The following is a 17,203-nucleotide window of genomic DNA, read 5'->3' as shown; positions in this document are numbered from 1 at the left end:
TCTCAGTTTTCAGTCCTGAAGGGAAAGACAGTAAATAGGGAGGGAATGCCTTAGGTGTTCACTTTGGAGTCTTAATTACATCAGCCTGGCTTACTCATTTCCGTTGCAAAGAAAAGTGCTTCATAACTTTAACCATCTGTAGATGGTTTTAATTGGCAGATAATGATTCAGGTTTGGGTGGGCCAGAAACTTGCGTTTCTCCAGCTCTCATGTGATGACCACATTTTGGTTTCTGGGCTGTTTTTAGTAAAAGTTAACATTTATTTGGAGAACTGCTGAACTACACCTGGCCTCATTTTACTCTATAAAATCGTGTAAGATAAATATCAAGCCCAGTTTACAGGAGTAGAAAAGTGAAGGGAAGCCACCCAAACATACGTAGATTCTTAAGTAATAAACCCTGTGGTTTGTTATTTTTTTCCAGTTTAAAAAAACACACCACCACTTACTTGCCTAATGACATAAGTCACATGCTCCAATTTTTTTTTTAAGAGAGAATTTTATTATTTATTTTTCTTTTTAGTTTTCGGCGGACACAACATCTTTATTTGTATGTGGTGCTGAGGATCGAACCCAGGCCACTCGCATGCCAGGCAAGCACGCTACCGCTTGAGCCACATCTCCAGCCCAATCCAATATTTTTGTTGTAATGAAGGTTTGACATTACACCCGGTCTCAAAACATCAACTCTGGTCAGGTGTATTGGTACATGCCTATAATCCTAAAGGCTCTGGAGGCTGAGGCAAGAGGATCCCAAGTTCAAAGTCAGCCTCAGCAACTTAGTGAAGCCCTAAGCAACTCAGTGAGATCTTGTCTCAAAATAAAATATAAAAAAGGGCTGGGAATGTGGCTCAGTGGTTGAGTGCCCCTGGGTTCAATACTTGGTATCAAAAAACAAACATCCCCCTTAATTAAAAAACTTGTTCCAATCATTTTTTTTTTTTAAAGAGAGTGAGAGAGAGAATTTTTAAATATTTTTTAGTTTTTGGCAGACACAACATCTTTGTTTGTAGTGTGGTGCTGAGGATCGAACCTGGGCCGCACGCATGCCAGGCGAGCGCGCTACCACTTGAGCCACATCCCCAGCCCTTGTTCCAATCATTTAGTAGTGAGTTCCCAAGCTTAAGCACAATACTAGAACCACAAGGAGAATTTGTTAACACATTGCTGGGCCCAACTTTCAACTTAGAATTCAATAGGTCAAGGGTGGAGCCCAATTATTTGTATTTCTCACAACTTTTCAGATAATGTTGATGCCTTTTTAAAAAAATATATATATTTTATTCGCCCCCACCTTGGTACTGGTGATTGAACCCAAGGGCACTTGACCACTGAGCCACATCCCCAGCCCTATTCTGTATTTTATTTAGAGACAGGGACTCACTGAGTTGCTTAGCGCCTTGTTTTTGCTGAGGCTGGCTTTGAACTGTCGATCCTCCTGTCTCAGCCTCCGGAGCATCTGGGATTATAGGTGTGCTCCACCTTGCCCAGCTTATTAGTTGTTGATGGATTTTTAAAAATATTTTTTAGTTGTCAATGGACCTTTATTTTATTAATTTACAAGTGGTACTGAGAATTGAACCCATAAATGCCTCACACATTAGGCAGGCACTCTACCACTTTGCTAGCTACAACCCCAGCCCCATGTTGATACCTCTTATCCAAAGCTGGCACTTTGAAGAACTATTTGAGGATTAAATGGATAGAAGACATGCTACTATTACTTTTAGAGGGTGGAGTTTTTATTTGGTGATGTTCTCTTAAATGGCCAGTTTACATCTGTTTTCTCAAACTTTGTTTGAAATCCATCACCTAATACACACTCCAGACCAATTAATTCAGTCTCTAAGAATAATTTAGGTGGGTACCAGTTAATTTCTATACTCAATCAAATTTGAGAAATAGTAAAAAACCATAGTGAACAGGTCAGAAGTGTGCCAGTTTTAGGCAGGAATGAAAGCACAAAGTAGTCTCTGGTTGACAGCCTCTTCTCTTAACCCTGTGTGCCCTTCAAATATTGGGACCATGTTAAAGGAAGCACCCCTGACTGTATGAAACAGCTTATTTGTTTTGATGAGATGGGGCTGTCCCTATATAACTTCTACCTGTCTCAGTCTTATAGTTAGAATGAAATATATTTTAGCAGATGTTTGACAGCAAGTCTGCTTAAAGTAGATTACCCGAATGCTCAAATAAACCTCATTATTGCAGAGCCGAGTTTCATTATCAAACTGAAGGGCATATAATTATAACCACAATATTGACTTATAATGGTCACCATAAGAGTAGGGGAAAAAAGCCTTACAATCACAGAATTAGATTATAAAAACTTCCTCTTTAATCAAGGTTTTTAACATGGAACAGATTTCTCAAATAAAATGGAAAATTTCCAATACATTGAAACATAAATCCATAAGTCACCATACATACAACACCCAGCAGGAAAAAAACTAAAACGGCAAGTTCACACAATCCCTGTAACAGCCGTGGTCTGATTCTTAGATGCTCCCTCCATCTGCCAAGTGTGTTCTGCTGGATACAGAGCACACTGTGGCTTCTGGGGACACACCCAGCTAAGGCTGTGGTCCACAGAGCACTCATCTGGCAAGGCAGCAGTGGCTCTATTCCACAAGCAAAGCAGTCACCAGCACATTCAAACAGTGGATTGAATATCCTTTAAATATCAAAGTGGAAAACAAGAAGGCAACATAATCACATTATCAGAAAGATGTCAGAAAGTAGGGACAGCTGGGTAAAGCTCAAGGCTGCAAAGTGGCTCGCCAGCTTCATTTCTTTGGCTTCTTGGGTAGCGGCCGACGGAACAGCAAGATGTGAGGTTCTGAAAGAGTGAGTGAAATCTGAGAAAAGCTCACACCATCCTATGTACAACCTATAGTGCATCCCACCACTGGCTAGCTATCACCCACTCAGATCTTTATAATTAAATTAAGATGTAAGCATATGGTCTTAGAAGCAGACCCAGAAGTCTGGCCTGACTGCCAAAACGAGAACCGTTAATATCAGTTTTTGCTGTGTTTATACAGCCCTGGGGTGTCCTTTATTAGTTTTGCCTGGCAGTTGGGTGTCTGGTGTCTTATCAAGAAATATAATTTCCTCTGCTTATTTGGAACACATCCACGAATTTGCTTTCTGATGGTGAACCAAGCAAGGACCAAAACTAGGATATATGTGGCCTTAAAAATAATAATAAAAGTACCTGCTAACTAAATTAAAGGTTTATAGGTAGCAGGTTATCTCTGAACTTTTCAGATATTTTACCCTTCCTCTTATTTTTGGTCATTCAAGTTTGTTTAGATAGTTAGGGGAAAGAACTCAGTAAATCATTCTCTTCTACTCTATTTGCTTTGGGTTATGCAATCTTATTCTTTCATTCTCTCACTGTAGAAGTTCTTCTATGCAGTTGTTTTTAGCCATTGCACTGACCTGGTTCATGGATCATATAATGAACCCATCCCTGACTCTGCTGAACTCCAAGATTCCTCCATTCAGATTCAGACATCAAATGGGTTTTAGGGACCAGTTTGGCTATGTCCTTGGGCAACATGACATGCCTGTAACAGAAATATGGGGAAATGGGGAATTAGTGTTAGTACTGGGTACAGTTTGTCAGAGAAGTGCATGTATACAGAGACAAAGAAGAAAATAATTTTTTTAATTTGTATTTTTTTTTTTTTTTAAGTTGTAGATGGACACACCAGTGTAAGCACCTAATTTCCAGGCACTGTTGAGAGGTATTTTCTGCCTTCATGGTCCTTATAGTCTTCTGTTGATTACCCACAATACAATGGGAGTCCCACAAGAGTACAGTGTTAATAGCTACAGGTGGGTTTTAAGCAGGATTGGCAAGGAAGGGACAGAAGTTACTTTGTGGAGAAGAAAGGGCTGTCATAAAGTGTTGTGTAGAAGAGTCATCATAATGAATAAAATGTAAATAACACTAATTTTCCTAACTGTGAAGGGATATGCCATCAGATTTGGGGAACTCCATGCTTTCCAGACCAAAGGTATCTCTCTTTATGCAAAGAAATTTATTATTCTGATCTGAATCAGATTAAAGCAGATAGTATATTTTCATTAAGCATGTTGAGTATAAGTGCTCCCTCTGTGCTACTAATAAGAGTTTTTCCCCCAAAAGACAGGGCTGGGGGTGTAGCTCAGATGGTATAGTGATTGCCTAGCATGTGCAAGACCCCCAGTACTGCAAAACCACCAAAAAAAGATAATTCTTATCTAAATGTCTGAAAATAGTTTACATTCTAACAAGTCCCAGACACAAAATTTGGCTTGATTATATAGACAAAAAAACTTAAACCAAAATGCCACAGCTAAGCTGCTAAGAGTTACATCTTTTGGGGGATGAAATTAGTGATTTATTCTTGGCTGTGCAAATATTTTGCTATAACCTTTTGTGTGTATGTGTGTGTGTGTGTAATACTGGGGATTGAACCCAGGGATACTTTACCATTGAACTACATCCCCAGCCCTTTTTATTTTCATTTTGAGACAGAATCTTGCTAAGTTGCCCAGGCTGAGCTAGAACTTGCAGTCCTCCTGCTTCATTCTCCTTAATCATTGGGATTTTGGGTGTGTATCACCATGCCTGGCACAGAGTTTATATTTAATAGTTCGGATGTAGAAAGCGGCTGAGAATGACAAAGTTAACTGGATTCAAGATTTTTTTTTTTGGGGGGGGACATAAAGATGGTTATGTTAAAAAAAAAAAGGAAAAAAACAAAAACGATGGTTATGTATTTGTCAACAAATACCAAACAACACTCAAACCAAACTCTCTCATAATTCCCCAAGTGTACAAAGCCCTAAACTAGGCTGGGTGAAAAGACAGAAAAGAGCAGATTTTCACTTTCTGCTCTAAAATTGAGAAGGGGATAAGATACAAACTAGGAAGTTGTATTTATTTATTTTGTACTGGGGATTGAACCCAGAGGCACCTTACTACTGAGCAACATCCTCAGTCCTTTTTATTTTTTGAGCCAGGATATCACTAATTTACAGAATTTTCTTTCTCAGTAAACTGTGACTGCCTCCTGCCTCAGCTTCCCAAGAAGCTGGGATTACAGGTGTGCACTACTGGTGGAGGAAGTTGTTTTAAGTATTACAATGAATACAGATTGGTGTAATGCCAATATTTGTAGAATCCTTTGTCTTTCTTCATTTTCCAATGCAGAATTATTATAGATTTAGATTTTATCAAATCCAAATGCTGCATCCAATGTAAGGCTATTTTCTTCACCATCCTTGGCAGATGGATATCCAGTATCTTCTAAGCCTTTCGGTCAAAAGGTATTTTCCTTTTCCTAATTCTACGTTCCTATTCTCATCCAAGGCAGTTAGCTGCCTTCCCTCTTCTTGGAAAGTTCTGTATACCACCACCACCACCACCACCACCACCACCACCACCACCACCACCACCACACCCTGTCCGGAGCTCCAACACAGCCTGGAGTTTGTCGGTAGCCTCCAGATCTTTAAGTTTGTGAGCGGAGACCATGTCTTACTCTTGCACTTTAGCACACCTGAAACCTTTAAGCGCTCCATAATTGTTCAAGTGAAGGGCATCTACTAGGCCCATACTGGGTACTTGCTGTGTTCTTCGCCCATTTTTGTTCCCCACCGTTCTTCTAAGTCCCCTTCCTAACACAAGCCAGACAACCACACCCCTTTCCTTTTCCGTGAATAAACAACACTCAAATTCTCTCATAACTCCGCAAGCATTGAGGACGCAAGGGAAATTCCAGCTCCGCTTTTGTCAGCTTCTCTCGTTAGGTACTTGGTGAATGCGATACGTGCAATTAGGAACGGTGTCTAACAACCACCTGCCCAATAAAATCGTGAGAATGACCCAGAAGCCCCGAAGGGTGAAGGCGGTCAGCGCTCTAACCACGCTAGCAATTAACAGAGGGCTGATTTCAAATTCCACTTCATTGTTGTACGATAGCCCCCCACCCTTCGCGCACGCGCCTTACACTTCCAATCGCACACCCATCCCGTTAATCTCACGCGCATGCGCCGATCCTGTCGCCTCAGTACGTGACTAACTCCTCTGGCCCTCATTTGTCAAGGCTCACAACCTCGCTAACGGCTCCCGCGCGGGCACTAACCGGTACTCGAATTCCTCGTCGTCGTATTTGTCCGAATAGTAAATCTGTTTGTGCGACATGATCGCTCTGCCTGCGGGCCTCCAACACCGCGCCGCCAACCTCTAAACAACTCCCAGCAGCACGCGCTCCCACCCTCTTTGGCCTCGCTTTCAAACACACCGCCCGCACTTCCTATTGGTCCGTTTGGCTTAAGGCGGGACAACTCCACCTTGAACCCTCCTATTGGCTTAGATTTGCTTCTCCTCGAGTCCTTATTGGAGTGCAATTCTCACATTCCCGAAGAACAAGCTGGGGTCAAAAATAAGCATCTTATTGGCTATCACTGCTCCATGAGCATTCTCGCGTTGCCATTGGCTGGTTCGGGAAAGTGGGACGGGTGAGGAGGGACCGTGAGGTAGAGGGTCAAGGGTTAGTGAGGCCGGAAGTGAGTGTAATAAAGTTTCTCCGGGGAGGCCGGGCCGGGGAGAAAGTTAGAGCGGCGACTTAAGCAGGCAGTGGCGTGATCCGCAACCAGACTGGCCCGCGGTGCGGTGCGGAGACTCCATGAGGCCCTGGTGAGTCTTGACTTTTTTTACTCGTTAGGCGACCCACTCCTCCACCCCGGAACCCCTCTCCCGGGACCCCACTTCCGGTCGTCATTTGTAAGCCCCGCCTCCTGAGACCCCCTCCCCGGAAGTCCTACCTCCCAATTTCTGGGGTCTCCCCGAACCCCGACTTGTCTTTTATTGTCGTGACTCCACCCTGTCGTCCAGCTTTCCTGGAAGTCCCACCCCCAGGCGTGCTTCTAACCCTACTACAAGAAACCCTTCTTTAGTCCGTCCACTTCTCCAAAACTCCGCCTCTTCACAGCGACTCTCCGCTAATTCCTGTCTGTCAAAGCCTAGGTTCCGAAAGGGCAAAGGCTTGCTCCTCAAAGGATTACCTTACTGAAGCTGTGACTCGGGGGTTCCGCCCCCTCCGGGGGCTCCGCCCCTTCCGTAGTCCACGTCGGCCGTCCCGAAGCTTGGCTGTCTAGAAATCTGAGGCGCGCGTCTAGGGGCCCACGCCCCCTTAAGAGATTGATCCCTGGGGACCCAGGTCGTCGCCTGCAGAGCTTGTCTCAGTCGCCCGCTTACATTGCCCTGTCCTTCCTCTCTCTGGGCCTCGGGCTCAGTTTCCTGACGCTCGTGCTCCTCCAGGTGGAAAGTCGAAGTCCCCATCCCGGCTGGGAGGGGAGACTAGAGGCGGCCGGCTTCTCTGCCCTTACCTTCAAGTAGATCCTCCAGGTGTGGGTCCACTGGAGGGGCGCTGGACCTGGGGTTTGGTAGGAGAGTGGGAGAGACACTTGCTCAGAATTTTCCTTCCTAGGACCAGCAAACCGCTGAGGTCTTCCTGCCCAAGGCGGGGTGGGGCGGCGGGTTGTTGGTGGCGGCCCTGGGGGCCAACGGGAGCCAAAGTTTCCCTCCACCCGGGAATGGTGGTTTGGAGCCCGGAGAAGCGACTAGTGTCCATTTCGTGGTTTTTAAGGGACCCCTCAGTCCTCCTTCTCTGGGTCTTCCCCTCCCCCTGGGCAAAGCTGTGGTCTGGGCATTCAGTTCTGGTCCTGGCTCCGTTTGCAGCCTTCCTAGCTGGAGACATTCCAGAGGCCCTCGCCATTTCCTGCTACTTTCCGCCCTCCTTCCTCCTCTTTGCTGGCCAAAGAAGCAACACGCGCTTTTTGCCTCACATACCCAATCGCCTGGACCTCCAGCAGGCAATTTTCTTTCTCCCTGTGCAAATTTCAGGAGTCATCCTTTTTTCCTCCAAGTGGCCACACCTTTTGGGTCATTCCCATCTCTGGATCTTGCAGTCTCACACAGCACTTCATCTCTAAAGATGAGGACATACTGGTTGTGTGTGTGTGTGTGTGTGTGTGTGTTGGAAGCATGAAGCCCCTCATTCTCTGTTTGAGAGCTGAGGCCTTAGCAAATGGATAATAGAATTCCTTCTCAGGAGTGGGGTAATGCAGTGACATGGCTCTGGGGGATGAGAACTGAGGGAATCAGAGAGTTAAGCAAGGTACTTGACATACTTTAAGTACTACTAGTGTTAATCATTTCACTCATATAGATTGTTTTAATCCTCTGAAGCAAACCTAAGGGTTATGCTGAGATGAGCCTGGGGGAAGATGTATCTTTTACTACTTGTATTTTGGTCACTTTCCAACTTCCTTTATGGCCTCAAGCAGAACTGCGGCAGGAAGTTGTGGGTGGCAGGAATAGGCTTGGGACTGTTCCTTGAGTCCAGCCTCAGCTCATCTTTTGGCACCCCTTTCTCCTGTCCTTATTGACACAGATTTGTCTTGCTACCACTCTATCTATAGTGGTCTGTAGCCTGTATTTCTCTTTGGGAACTTTCATTCTCCCACCTTCCCTTGCCAGACCTCTCCCCTAGTGTGAGGGACACTTTGGTGAGGTTGAAAGCCCTGCAAGAGGAGGGGTCTGGGTGTACCTGGCAGGCCCAAGGGGTTGACCTTGGTCTTAGTGCTCTGATCCTCCTTTCTTACCTTTATTATTTTACTTTGCTAATGGTCTCTTGGAAATGGGGCAGAACAGTGCTTGACCGTGGGCCATTGTTCCTTGGTTGGTAGGCGCCATGCATAGAGAAAGAGGCTTGAACATATCCTCTTGATGGAGTTCTTGCCTTGTAGCTCCCTGAGGCATTACCCAGGTTGGACTTTATTTCACTTACTTCACCAGCCTTGTCCACCGGCTAGGCCCCTGCTGCATCCACTGGGACCACTTCCTTCCTGTCCCCGTTTCCCTCTCCCCAGTCCACAGCTGTTGTAGCAAAGGATGTTAATGGCCCAGGCTCCCCGGGGCCACTACCCCCCTGTGTATGGTAGTGGTGGGAGGTGGCCTGGGCTGGAGGATGGGGGAATGTGTGTTCAACCTGGACAGGAAGGGAAATGCTGAGTCCCGGGATCCCCTCCCTTTCCACCCCCAGCTGTCTGTTTCCTCCCTCATTCCCCGCTAGCCTCCCCTGGTTTCCTGATCTCTTTTGCCTGCCCATGTCCGGTTTGGATTGATCCAGACTTCCTCTTATCTCCTTCCTTTCCTCCCTACTCCTCCATCTTTCCCTTCCACCTCCACTTTCCTCCTCTCCAGATTACTAGTTGCTGCCCTACACTGCGCAGGGGAAGGGTGTCGCTAGCTTTACCCTAGCAGGAGTTCTAGGTTGGGGCGGTGGTTGGGGGAGCTCAGCCCCTCTGAGCCTGTGAGTCAGCACTGTCCTTGGGATTGGTCTCTCTCCTTAGTTCCCCGCCTCTGGGGAGGAGCCAGGCAGCTCCGGGTCCAGCCTATTCTCGTCTTAGCCAGAGAAGAGGCTCCACGCTGGTGGGGATGGGCCCCGAAACTGTCTGGGTCTGACCTGGGGGAATGGAAATCACTTATCCTTCTCCTGCCCCAGGACCCCTGTGACTCCTGGGCCATAGAGGTTCAGCCAGGCTAAGGGCCTGGGGATGCCCCCTGCCTGGCCCCCTTGCCCGAACTGGCAGGGGGGCCGGGCTGGGCAGCAGCCCCCCTCTAACTCCAGCCATGGATCTCCTGCCCCCCAAGCCCAAGTACAACCCACTTCGGAATGAGTCTCTGTCATCGCTGGAGGAGGGGGCTTCAGGGTCCACCCCCCCGGAGGAGCTACCTTCCCCATCAGCTTCATCTCTGGGGCCCATCCTGCCTCCTCTGCCTGGGGACGACAGTCCCACTACCCTGTGCTCCTTCTTTCCCCGGATGAGCAACCTGAAGCTGGCCAACCCTGCTGGGGGACGCCTGGGGTCTAAGGGGGAGACTGGAAGGGCAGCCGAGGATGGGGAGGGGATCACAGGGGCAGCCATGCCAGACTCAGGCCCCCTGCCCCTCCTCCAGGACATGAACAAGCTGAGTGGAGGCGGCGGGCGCAGGACTCGGGTGGAAGGGGGCCAGCTGGGGGGCGAGGAGTGGACCCGCCACGGGAGCTTTGTCAATAAGCCCACGAGGGGCTGGCTGCATCCCAACGACAAAGTCATGGGACCCGGGGTTTCCTACTTGGTTCGGGTGAGTGAACATCCTCCCTTCCACTCCCTCCCACACCCCCTGCGGTTCCTCTGCTCACTCCAGCTGTGCTGGGCTCCCTTCCTCTTCTCCACCAGCACCCTCTGTTTCGGAAACCTTTCTTGCCCCTTCTCTGATTCTCTTCCCCTTCCCTTCCCATCTGGGAAAATTTCTGCCAGGGCCCCCTTCCTTCTTTGGACACTGTCCCCCCACTGTCCCCACCCTGCTTAGCACAATGCCTGGCATATCAAGAGGCTCTCAGTAAGTGTGGGAATGAGTGACTTCTTGATTCTCCTCTCCAGACTCCTCTCCTTTTCTAGAGATGTCAAAGCATCCCACCCAGTCCTGTCACTGCCCTCCAGATTCCCCCAGTGCACGAGGCCCTCCTAGCTTGGCCCTTTCTCTTTCTCCATGTTTTCCGTGGATTGTGCTTGGTGGGTTGTAACCATAAGTAGTGGGCAGACTACTTCAGCCTTACTTCCCTTAGGGATTATGTAGGAAAGCCTTAGGGCTCTGTGGGAAGCGGGTGGGGAGGCTGCTGACCTGTGGTCCTCCCCTCCGTCCCTTAGTACATGGGCTGTGTGGAGGTCCTGCAGTCGATGCGTGCCCTTGACTTCAATACCCGGACTCAGGTCACCAGGTTAGTGGGGAGTGGTGTGCACTGTGGAAGTCCTAGGATTGTGAGGCCACGGGAAGGGGGACACTTGGTGGTGGCGCTAGTGGTGGCTTCGGGTGGTGAAGAGGATTGAGGGAAAGTTAGGGGAGTTAAGTCTGAATGCAAAGAGGCAACTCTGGCGTGGCACCTCCTTGCCTACCTAGTCTTGGGGGTTGTGGGGAAGGTGGCAGAAACAGTTGGTCGAGTTGAACTAGAAAATGGAAATTGATGGAAGGTTGCTGCTGCCTTTGGCTAGGGAATGGGACATTTGGTAGCTGGGAAGAGGTGGGGTGATACCCATTGAGGTTCTAACTCAATCAGCCAGGAAGCGGCCTTCAGTGTCATCAAATATTAAAGGCCCTTAATTCAATCCACCACGACAAAGAGCCTGGAGTGCCCTGGGAGTCTGGCCTGGCTTTCCCCTCCCCCAGCTCCGTGGCAGCCCCAGCTGGATGGGAGGCATGCTGTGGGTCTGAGTACCCCTCTTTCCCCAGGGAGGCCATCAGTCTGGTGTGTGAGGCTGTGCCGGGTGCTAAGGGGGCAACAAGGAGGAGAAAGGTATGTGGGGTCAGCGGGGCTGGGAGGCGTGGAGGGGCGGAACGTGTGGGAGAAGGCTGAGGCAGGAGTTTGCTCTCCTGGTGTGGGTGCCCTCTGAGACTCTGGGCCCTTCCCTAGCCCTGCAGTCGCCCACTCAGTTCTATCCTGGGGAGGAGTAACCTGAAATTTGCTGGAATGCCAATCACTCTCACCGTCTCCACCAGCAGCCTCAATCTCATGGCCGCAGACTGCAAACAGGTTGGTGATGTGGAGCAGGGGGACCAGAAACACTGAGGGGAGGGCCAAGGGAGATCTAGGGATGAGACCAAAACTAGGTGAGAGGATGTGGAGGCAGCAGGATTGTAGGGAAGGAAGAATTAGGAGGACATGGGGTAAGAAGCCAAGAGAAAGAGACTTGGACTCCAGGGTTCTGGGCCAGGGGTAGGGGCATATGAGAGTCCTGAGGCTGCCTGACACATCGTTCCCTTCCTCCTCTGTCCCCTGCCCTAACCCTCAGATCATTGCCAACCACCACATGCAGTCTATCTCATTTGCGTCCGGCGGGGATCCGGTGAGTTGGGGAACAGAGTAAAGGTTGGGGGAGAAAAGTAAAGGGCTAGGGATTGGGAAGGCATTGGCTCGAGAAGTGGGGTGCTAGAATTGTGGGAATATCTGAAAAGGACTGAATCTTAGGGCCAGGATGGAGCTGTAACATTTAGCTAACTAGCTTCTTCTGACTCTCTCCACCCCAGGACACTGCTGAGTATGTCGCCTATGTTGCCAAAGACCCTGTGAATCAGAGAGGTGAGGCGTGGTGGGGAGCACTGGGTGGGGCCGGCTGTCAGTAAGGAAGGTGAGCAGGACCTGGGGTTATCCTTTTGTGCTCTAAGAGGAACTGATAGGGGCTCTACTGGGAGGATGGGGGCCCTGTCCACACCTTCTTCGAGCTTACTGACGGCCTCTGCTGTGCCCCCAGCCTGCCACATACTGGAGTGTCCAGAAGGGCTCGCCCAGGATGTCATCAGCACTATTGGCCAGGCCTTCGAGTTGCGCTTCAAACAATACCTCAGGAACCCACCCAAGCTAGTCACCCCTCATGACAGGTGAGCCAGCGGGCCCCAGACTGCGAATGGAAAAGTGGGTCTGCTCCTCCCACACTTGAGCTCTGAAAGGTTCAGGGAAGGAAATAACCTGTGGCCCCTGCTTTGCACTTCCTGCCATTCTTATGTTTCTGGTGGCCCATCAGGAAAGTCTTTTGAGGCCTTGGCTGCTGCAAGACCAGTCTGCCTCCTCTTTCCCATGGTGGTGCTGCGTTTCCGCTCCTCCCAACGGTGTCTCTTTCTCTGTGGTGGACTTCTCTCTTTCCAGTCTCCTTGCTTCTGGCCCATCCCCATCATTGCCTGCCTCTCCGTCCTTTGTTTTCTGCCTCTAACAGCCACCAAGAGTTTGGACTGGGAGGCTCTCTCTCCTTTTTTGAGATCCCTGCTTTTCCTGCATCAGGCTCCATGGGATTAGCAGGAGGCCAGTAGGTTGTCTTTGGAGAGGTTGAACCATTTTGGAGCAGCCCCACCCTGCTACATAGTGCTTCCCATCTCTCCTGGGAGACACTGTAATAATCGAGGGCATAGCTTAATATTCAAACTTGCTTTATAGTCAAACCTGAATTTAAACAAATAATAATTTAATAAATTATTTAAATTATTATTTGTTTAAATTTAAATTTAAATCTCTGCTGTACTCCCTCTTAGTTGTGAGTCCTCAGGGAAATCTTTTCACCTCTGATTCTCATTTTCCTCATTTTGCAGAGTTAGGGAAGGAGATGTATCAGGTTACAGGGTTGCCAGGAGGATGAAATGATGGGGTTTATAACACCCAACCTTAGGCACAACCCACAGTAAATGCCCAATACGTGGCCACTGTTCTGTTATCCTAGTGTGGCCCCCCAGCCACCACACATTTACACCCATCTCCTCACTTTGTCCTGTCTCTCTCAGGATGGCTGGTTTTGATGGCTCCGCTTGGGATGAGGAGGAGGAAGAGCCACCTGACCATCAGTACTATAATGACTTTCCGGGGAAGGAGCCCCCTCTAGGGGGGGTGGTAGACATGAGGCTTCGGGAAGGAGCCCCTTCAGGAGTTGCTCGCCCCACTCCACCCAGTGTCCAGACCTCTAGCCACCTGGGAGCTACACTGGTAAGTTATTTGGATGGAGGCGCCTGGGATCAAGTAGGAGTGAGGGTCTCTGATCTCACTTGATTTTTATCCCCGCAGCCTGTTGGACAGTCTGCCGGGGGAGACCCAGAAGTCCGTAAACAGATACCACTTCCACCCCCCTGCCCAGGTACAAAGCGGGGGTTGAGGAGGGCAGAGCCAAGGGTGTAAGAGCAGGGCAGGGTCACATTGAGCCTCCCTTTCTTCAGCAGGTAGAGAGCTCTTCGATGATCCCTCCTATGTCAATGTCCAGAACCTAGACAAGGCCCGGCAAGCAGGGGGTGGGGCTGGGCCTCCCAATCCTGCTGTCAATGGCAGTGTACCCCGGGACCTCTTTGATATGAGTGAGTGTATCTGTTTTTGTATCCCCCACCTTCCTGCTGGGGTGCTCCTCTTCTGCCAATCCACTCTCTGCTTTCTTGCTTCCTTTCCTGACAGTCTAGGTCCAGGTGAGTGCTGGGCCAGCTACCTACCTAACTCTCTATCCCCTAGAACCCTTTGAAGATGCCCTTCGGGTACCTCCCCAACCCCAGTCCATGTCCATGGCTGAACAGCTCCGAGGGGAGCCCTGGTTCCATGGGAAGCTGAATCGGCGGGAGGCAGAGGCGCTGCTTCAGCTCAACGGGGACTTCCTGGTGCGAGAGAGCACGACCACACCTGGCCAGTACGTGCTCACTGGCCTGCAGAGTGGGCAGCCCAAGCACCTGCTTCTGGTGGATCCTGAGGGTGTGGTGAGTGTGGCAGAATTGTAGGGGGCGGGGCAGAAGGGAGATACAGTGTCCTTCTGTGCATTCCTGTTCCTTTCTTCCCTCATTGCTTTCTAGTGCTTTCCCTGCTGGCAGCTCTCTGTGGACCTCCCCTGCTCCTCTAGGTGCCTGGCATCCCTCTCCTGTGGCTTACAGTTCCGTCCTTTCTCATGTCCTTAAGTCTGAGCTGTGTTCTTCCAGTCTTGGCCAGTCCTCAAATCCCCAGACCATAAGCCTGTCAGAACTAGAAGATACTTATCTGCACCCCTCTTTTCTTTTTTATTTTGTGGTGCTGGGGATCGAACCCAGGGCCTTGTGTATGTGAGGCAAGTATTCTGCCAACTGAGCTATACCCCCAGCCCCTGTAGGGAAACCACCCTGGAGTGGTTGTGATGTCCAGTGTTAGATGGTAGAGGCTAGATGCCAAGTTTCCTCTTGTAAGAGGAGCTAGGGACCTTCTCAGCTCCCTGTGGACTCAGGGATCAGTCCATTGTCCCCCTTCTCCTCAAAGCTTTGGTTTCTTTTCTACAGCAATCTCAGCTTTTTTTTGTATGGTATATCCTCCTCTTAAGCATGCCAACTTCCTCCAGGTCCTTCAGCTTCACGATTTGTGGACTGGTGTCCCCTTCACCTTTTCCCAGTTAATTGACCTAAGCATTCCCATCCATACAGTTCTTTGTAGAAAAGCCTTAATGATTAGGGGTGACATCTTTTCTGCCCCCCCCCCAATCTTCTTCTTTCTCAGACCTGTTGACTGTTCCATCTTCTACAACCTTGTGGGCAGAGGTCTCCTGGACTCTTCATTGAACTGACCCTTTTCCTTCACAGGTTCGGACAAAGGATCACCGCTTTGAGAGTGTCAGTCATCTCATCAGCTACCACATGGACAATCATTTGCCCATCATCTCTGCGGGCAGCGAACTGTGTCTACAGCAACCTGTGGAGCGGAAACTGTGATCCTTCCCAGCCTCTCTCCCAGAAGATGCTCTCCAACCCCCTCCACCTTCCTTCCTAACTCTCAGGAACTCACTTGGGAGTGTTCTGTGGGGCTTGGCCTTGGGTAGGAGCTGGATGTAGTCTGGACTCTGGGTTTAGTATCCAGCTGAGGGAGGATTTGTCAGGAGCCTGGGGTAGAGCCCTGCTTCTCCCCAAACTCACCAAAGTATTAATGTACAGAGTGGCCTCCTTGCCTGGGCCTTTCCTGTGCCAATCTGATGTTCCCTTCCTCAAGAAGGCAGGTGCTTGTAATGGAATATGCCCTGTGGTGATAAACCCAGCAAAGCTGTCAACCTTCTGGGGAAGCGGAAACAAATCACACCTCTGGTCCACCCTGGGCTTCAGGGTACCCCTGACCCCTCTCAGTCCCCCTCTGCCCTAGTGTTTAAACTTTGTGCCTTTGACCATCTCCTAGGTCTGAAGATATTTTATGCAAAGAGGCCCCTGAATTCAAGGACAGGGGTGTTGACACCTTTTTGGCTTTTGGAACCCTGCCCTCTTCTTGTTCAACATCCCTCCAGTTTGGGATGAGAGAACAGAGGCAGGGCTGGCAGCTGTATCCCCTCTCCCTGGGGATACAAAACCCTTAGAGATTGCTCCAGAGCCCCCCTACCGGCCAGGGGGTAGTTGGACCCCTCCCCTGCTCAGTGCCTCCTGGCCGGGGCCCCTCCCCACAAGGGGTCTGTATATACATTTCGTAAGCTCCGCCTTTTCTCCGTTGCATGCATGTTTTACTCTACAGCCAAAGTCCTTTAGCTCCACCCTGCCTCCCCATCTGTGGCAGTGCTGTGGCAGTGCGGGTGGCTGAATTTGGGCCTCCTGCACATACAGTAAACTGACCCAGGTGGGTTTTGTGGAGGCGGGAACAGGGGTATTAAGACTCTAAGGCATTGGACAATCCCTAAATACTATCTGTAGATTTGGAACTGCATTCAGTTTTTACTTTATATGCATATACTTTAGGGCTGTAGATTTATTTTCCTAATCTTGTTTTCCATGGCTTTTGAGCACAAAATGATGATAATCGATTACATTTATATATCACCTCTTTTGACTTTTCCAAGTCCTTTTACAATTGGCATTTTTCTCAGAGGTAACTAGGACTGGCAGCATTTTTGTTGTTGTTGTTGTTGTTGTTGTTTTTTAATGTAAGACCTGCAGCAGAAACTGATTTAGTCTCGGGACTGAGTTTGGGTCCCTTACCATGAGGCTGGGAAGTGTGGCTGAGTATTGGTACAATGTCACGAAGTGGTAGCTTAAAACCTCCAGGTGTGGAGCACTTTCTAGGCGCCACCCTGGTGAGACGGACGGAAACCGGCCCTGCGGGCTCTCCAGGCCGTGGGGATCCGGGAGGATCACTGTTAAATTCTGGCCGCTGCCTCTTTTTATTTGGATGTTTCCACGGGTCTCAGTTATACCAAAGGGAAAGTCTTCATTAAAGTCCGTATTTCTTTTACCTCGGCGTTTGAGACCTCGGAAGGCCTATTGTCTGCCGCGGTGCCTGGGCGGCGGGGGGTCGCGGGCTGCCCCACCTGGCCTCGCCGGGCCGTGCTCGGTCCGACGCCCGCGTGCAGGAAGCCGGGGCTCTGCCGAGTTGACAGGCGGGGAAGTGCGGCCAGCCGGCCGGGGGTGTGTCTGCGGAGGGTGCGGGTCCCCGCAGGGCCGGCCACGGCTAGTGGCAGCCGGACAGACGCCGAGGCCGGCCCGGCCCGCGCTCCTCGGCGGCCCCGCCCGGATGGTATAGTCCGGCATCAGGAGCAGGCGAGGAGCGCTGCCGGCCCTGGGCGAGCTGGCCAGGGCTGCTCCTCCGGCGGAAAGCGCCCTCTGCTAGAGCCGTGGCGTGTACGACCTCCTCCTTCCCGGGGCTCCTGG

The 17,203-nt window shown here is 49.9% G+C and overlaps 2 protein-coding genes across 5 annotated transcripts; one reads left to right on the top strand and one right to left on the bottom strand.

Moving 5' to 3' along the window:
• Positions 1-2,315: 2,315 nt before the first annotated feature.
• On the bottom strand, positions 2,316-6,266 carry Cks1b (CDC28 protein kinase regulatory subunit 1B). Its single transcript, XM_076862086.1, has 3 exons — positions 6,141-6,266; positions 3,445-3,572; positions 2,316-2,839 (listed from the first exon to the last, which is right to left on the bottom strand). The coding sequence occupies exons 1-3, from the start codon at positions 6,197-6,199 to the stop codon at positions 2,787-2,789; spliced, it is 240 nt and encodes a 79-aa protein (XP_076718201.1). The 5' UTR covers positions 6,200-6,266; the 3' UTR covers positions 2,316-2,786.
• Positions 6,267-6,552: 286 nt separating this feature from the next.
• Positions 6,553-16,787, top strand: Shc1 (SHC adaptor protein 1). 4 transcript variants are annotated; one of them, XM_076862084.1, is made up of 13 exons: positions 6,553-6,694; positions 10,022-10,189; positions 10,756-10,826; positions 11,336-11,399; positions 11,517-11,636; positions 11,896-11,949; positions 12,131-12,182; positions 12,355-12,481; positions 13,373-13,571; positions 13,650-13,719; positions 13,799-13,933; positions 14,082-14,320; positions 15,164-16,787. In XM_076862084.1, exons 2-13 carry the CDS (start codon positions 10,025-10,027, stop codon positions 15,290-15,292), a joined length of 1,425 nt encoding a protein of 474 aa, XP_076718199.1. In that variant the 5' UTR covers positions 6,553-6,694; positions 10,022-10,024; the 3' UTR covers positions 15,293-16,787. The 4 variants fall into 4 exon arrangements, with proteins under 4 accessions (XP_076718199.1, XP_076718200.1, XP_076718198.1 ...); XM_076862085.1 differs by lacking the exon at positions 13,799-13,933; XM_076862083.1 differs by lacking the exon at positions 6,553-6,694 and having other exon boundaries at positions 9,478-10,189; positions 13,802-13,933.
• The last annotated feature ends 416 nt before the right edge of the window (positions 16,788-17,203 follow it).

This window comes from Callospermophilus lateralis, chromosome 7, assembly GCF_048772815.1.
Source record: "Callospermophilus lateralis isolate mCalLat2 chromosome 7, mCalLat2.hap1, whole genome shotgun sequence".
Classification (NCBI taxonomy): domain Eukaryota; kingdom Metazoa; phylum Chordata; class Mammalia; order Rodentia; family Sciuridae; genus Callospermophilus; species Callospermophilus lateralis.
Note: the sequence above shows the minus strand (reverse complement) of the source record. Positions and strands in the feature narration are given on the sequence as shown.